The sequence below is a fragment of the Octodon degus genome, unplaced genomic scaffold, assembly GCF_000260255.1.
Source record: "Octodon degus isolate 3935 unplaced genomic scaffold, OctDeg1.0 scaffold00185, whole genome shotgun sequence".
Lineage (NCBI taxonomy): Eukaryota > Metazoa > Chordata > Mammalia > Rodentia > Octodontidae > Octodon > Octodon degus.
The window spans coordinates 4,510,147-4,515,603 of NW_004524761.1; the positions used below are offsets into that span (position 1 = coordinate 4,510,147).

General features: G+C 39.7%; 1 protein-coding gene across 1 annotated transcript in view; it reads right to left on the reverse strand.

Annotated features, from left to right (window-relative positions):
- The window catches only part of LOC111813387 (protocadherin beta-12-like), an 11,478-nt gene that overhangs the window by 1,240 nt on the left and 4,781 nt on the right, over positions 1 to 5,457 (reverse strand). Inside the window, exon 2 of the mRNA XM_023704047.1 lies at positions 12 to 1,460. Within this exon, the coding sequence (XP_023559815.1) occupies positions 12 to 1,460 (1,449 nt within the window). The remainder of the gene's footprint in view (positions 1 to 11; positions 1,461 to 5,457) is intronic.

Sequence of the window (5,457 nt, forward strand, 5' to 3'; positions counted from 1 at the left end):
ATGAGCAGGGCGGGGCTGTTGTTTTCTGGGACGAAGAGGGTGTAGGAGGATTGGGTGAAGGTGGGGGCGTTGTCGTTGACGTCGGAGACCTGCACGGTTATGTTGTATTCGGTTTTGAGCCTGGGTGTCCCCAAGTCGGTGACAGTGATGGTGATGTTGTATTCGTCTCTGCTCTCTCTGTCCAGGGGGCTCTCTGTCAGTAGTGTATAAAAATTTTCCACTGAAGATTTCAGCACGAAGGGTAGATCCTGATCCTGAATGAAGCAGTGTATTTTCCCGTTTTCTCCTGAGTCAAGATCTGAAACACTGAAAGCTGCAACCACTGTCTCACGTGAGTTTTCAGCGATAGAATTGCTAAGCGCAGACATAGTGACCTCAGGAGCATGGTCGTTCACATCCAGGACTTGGATCAGAACTGTGCATTTTCCAGCAAAGTTTCCAGTATCTTTTGCTTCAACATTGACTTCATACGACTGAATTCTTTCAAAGTCAAGTTGGTTCATCAGTCGAATTTCTCCCGTCAAGGGATTGATCTTAAAAGCTTTACTAATGTCCTCCGAAGCCTGGAAGAGTGAATAGGAGATCTCTGCATTGATTCCTATGTCCACATCTGTAGCAGAGACCACGACAACCAGGGAACCTTTGGGACTGTCTTCAGTGATCTGCACCTTATAGAGAGGCTGCTCAAATTCAGGAGCGTTATCGTTTGTGTCCACCACTTCTATGTGGACCTGAGCAGTGCCAGACCGGGGTGGAGAGCCACCATCATGTGCTGTGAGCGTTAACCTAAGTTCAGCTTCTTTCTCTCGGTCCAGAGCTTTGTCCTGTACCAGTTCAGGATATGTCCCACCATCGCTGCCTTCGCGGGTGAGAACCCGAAAATAAGAGTTGGGACTTAATACATAGTTCTTGATATTATTTGGTCCTACATCCATATCCTGAGCCTTCTTCAGTGGAAACGTAGTCCCAAGAGCACTGCTCTCTGATATCTTAAGCAACATTTCTTTTTCCAGGAATTCAGGAGAGTGGTCATTAATGTCTATTATTTGTACCTCAGCTTGGAAAAATTCTAACGGACTCTCAAGCAACACTTGGAAACGCAGTACACAGGGCTCTATGTGCCCACACAATTCCTCTCGGTCCAGTTTCTCGCTTATCAATAAATCCCCAGTCTCCTGATTGAGCTGCAAGTGCAGTTTATTCCCTTTGGAAATGACCCTTACCCCCCTTCTGGAGAGCTCCCTCTGACCCAGACCCAGGTCCTTTTCTATATTGGTTACAAAGGTATTGCCCTCCATTTCCTCCACCACAGAATAGCGTCTGAATTTCACCGCTCCCGCCAGATAAAAACCCAGTAGGAAAAAGGAAAAAAGGACTTGCCTTTGTCTGCTCAGGAGCTTCCCTCCAGTTTCCATTGTTCTTGCGTGGTACAGCTTCCTGTGAGGATACTTCCCTCTGAACTGTAAAGTCCCCGGTGTCTGAAACTGTACTTATTCTACAAGATACCTGAGAAATATACCAGTGATTTTTGAGTCTTTCTTCGGAGGACCTAGACCTCCTTTCTGTCGCATCCAAGTTTCCCGTGGGTTTCCAGGCTGTGCTGCTACAATCTGCTAGGTAATAGAGAAGCTGCTATTCCAGTTTGTCCGTTCTTATCCTGCAGCGCCACCACGCGTCCTCACAGGATCTTACATATTGTCACATGAGAATGGATGCAGTATTCCTAACGTCTGCGCAGTATGTATCACGTGGCAACACTAAGATTAAAATACCACCTATACAGTCGCTGTACCTTATTGAGCACGCAGTTGTCTGAAGACCAAACAAGAGGAATGACATCAGTAGAGACTCTGAAAAATGCTACTGAGTTTGAGGCACATTTAGGTAAGAACTTGGAAATAATTATAGGCAGGAAAACTGAAAATATATATATATTTGAATTTAAAAAATATATATGTAGGGCCCAGCAAGATAGCTCGGTGGTCTAAAGTGCCTTCTTAGGCAAGCTTAGGCAAAGCTCAGCGACCTCGGTTAGATTCCCCAACACTACATGCTGTACCAGCCCCATCAGGGCTGAGCTGGCCACAAAAAAAAGAAAAATATATATGTAATGCAAATATCTTTCAGCATTATAATTTAATACCATTCACACAGAAATAATAGCTGTGAACCTAGCATAAATTACTTAACTGCCTTGCCTTAGTGTCCCCATATGAAAGGAGATGATAATAGTATATATCACATAGGGCTGTTACGAATTCTACACTTACAGGACAGAAACTGGTGTACAGAGAGATTACCCTCATAAACAAACTGCACATAGCAAGTAGATGTCATCAAACAACTGAGTCTTCATGAATCCATTGTCATGAGTAGAGAATACACCTTGATATTCACACTGTAGAGGAAGGGCTGAGCAAGACTATCTATCTCTAAAGAAGTTATCATGTCAAATGGTGGAGACAACTGATGGAAATGCTGGAAGTATGAACAGGTGACATCAGGGGTGATTATGTGTTTTGGGAGTGTGTGTTTTATGAAAAATTAACTCCTCACAGGATCAGCTTCTAAAAACCTTTTGTTTTGAGAAACTCAAACCTCATAAAGAACAATATATGAACCTTCATGCACTCATCACTTGATTCAACAATTATATTTTTCCATAATTCCTTATCCTAATATTTTTGCATCTTAGGAAATGTGAATTTTCACTCACAAATTTATTATGCATTTCTGTTAATGACTTCTTGTAAACCTTAACTACGATGCCATTATATCTAAGACCTTGGATAATTAAGCTAATGTTATTTAATATCATCTATATTTAAATTCTTCAAATACTTTCAGAATCATTGTTGTTTGAATCAAAATCCAAACATGCTACTCCACACATTAGAGTTCTGGTGAAACTCAAATTCTTTCCTTGTGTAAATGTTCTTTCCCCTTTTTCATGTCATGTATTTATTGGGGAAACTGGATAATATGATTATTAAACTATGATAAAGTTTTGTGAGGAGTTTCTTCTGTCTTTAGTCTATATCCTACTAGTGATGTACAGTACCTCTACTTTTGGAGTAATTGATCCAAGTTTATAATCCTTAAGGAAACATCCAAGCAAAAATATCTGGATTCATTTTTTTAATGCTCAGGATTGAAATCAGAATCTCAGGCATTTTGATAAGCACTCTACCAATGAACTTCTATGACCACAAGCAATGACAATATTTAGAGAACACACAGGTACAGCTTATCAAAATCAAGCATTCATCTTAAACTATTCAGAATTTGTAACCTTGAAAAACATATTTCTCTATGACATTATGCATTTAAAAGTATATCTTTTAAATTTTCCTGTTCTGCACTGCAGTGTACTGAGCAGGAAATTAGAAATAAACATTAGAGCATAAAATGGTGTTACCAATGTAGCTGGGATTGGCTGAAGAAAAATTCAAGCAGGGTGAATAATGAATGAATAAAAGTCAACAGTGTTACATTCCTATTCACAACCACTAATATTTTCTTTTAAATGAAAGTTATATGTTCAGGAGAGCAGAAGAAAATACAAGCTGATCTTTTCTTTCTTTAAATTTCAGATTTGGTTAGACTATTCCTTTAATAATAGTAGTTTAATAATTAACCCAGGGGGCCTGCCCATTAGCTCAGGTGTTTAAGTGCCTGCTGAAACAAAGCAGTCAGGCTCAGGATGCTGTGGTTCGATCCCCTCATCCTCAAGCCAAACCAGACCTGCCCTGAAGGCAACCTGAGCGGCCACCAAAAAACATAACCCTTAAAGGCAGGGTTGTTGGTTTATGTGAATATAAAAATATGGACCAATATGAACATTATTTCTAATTGGTCTAATGGAAATAAATGGAAATATGAACATGATAGAAAGATTTCTTCTCCTTCAGTAGGTAGTAATGATGATGACAGAAAAGGTAGCATTGGTGCAAAGTCATATATACAAAATAAGACAGAATTAGGGAAGTTGTTTAGCTCTGTCACACACTAGTTGGTGAATTTTATGAGTCTCTATGAATATCTGCTTGCTCATGGCTTTCTGAGATTCAAAGTGTGTATAATGCATAGTGATTTCTTTTTAAAAATTTAAGCTTATAACATCATAAACAAGTGCCTGGAAACTGAAAGTTCTTGAGTTCATCCCTAGTAACACACACACACACACACACACACACACACACACACACACACCCCAATAAAAACAAGCTTAAGAAGATACTATCAATCTATGCTTACTAAATTTTTTGAAGCTTTTGTATTTGTGTTTATTCTTCATTTAACTTTCAAAACACTACTATAATTGAATATTGAAACAAAACAATAGCAAGTAGTGAGTATATAATGATGCTAGTCCTTTGTGCACTCACTACCGCACTCTACATGCCAGCAGTGAGCATTATTCTCTAGCCTCATTAAAAGGCCTGACACTGAACACCACCTCTGGGATGATGGTCGTCATCCTCATAGCCTTCTCCATTATAACAGTACTGTCTTTCCTGATTTGGATCAAAATCCACCAGTTCTACTTCCTTCCTCTCAGGTAAGAGTTTTTCCAGCAATGAGAGTTTATCAGGAGAGAGAAATCCATTTTTAGAAAAGTTTACCTAAATTCAATGATTAGATGATCCTTTTCATGTGGTCTACGATAAATTCCAATTTATCATACATCTTCATTTTATGCTTACTAAATTTAGGGCAGATATACTTGTACAAAATTCTATTCAGGAAACAAAAGTAATAAAGATTGAACACAATGAAAAAAACTTAAAGTCTCAAGATTTAACATTTAATAGACTGTCTTTTTTTTGTAATAGACTGTCTTTTAAACATGCTAGTTTGAAATACAACATGACACACAATCATGCTTTCTGGTAGGTCCCTGGGAATGAAAGAGAATCACTGTGAGTCAAGGTGGTGAACGCCTGCAATTTCAGATCCTGCAGAGGTTGAGAGGAAGAGTTCAAGCTCAGGACAAACCGCACCTTTCAGACCCAGTCTCCAGACACTATAGGCTGGAATGCAGATGTTACAGTTTGCTTTGCATTCCCAGTGTCATTGGTTTAAAATCATCAGGAAGAAACAAAAAAGTAGGATTCTCTTTTGTGAAAGGAAATTTATTCTTTGACTGCAGAGTCATTTAAAAATTAAAAGTCATTTCTCTAGACGAAGCTAATACACATTCCTAAGAATACAGTTACATAAAGATTTATAATTTCATTCACTATCAAAAGGCCAAACTGCTCCGAAAAGAGGAATTCTCTTCTGCCTCTCTCCCTGCGCTCTGGGATAAGAGGTTGGGGGCAACAGCCTTTAGGAACTTGAAATCGCTGGTCTCTGAGGCTCCCCTCAGACACACCTCATACTGGTAAGAGTGCGACAGCGTCCCCGTGCCGCTGACGTCCACCAGGTGGGCAGGGAAGGGGCCCTCGGGCGCCG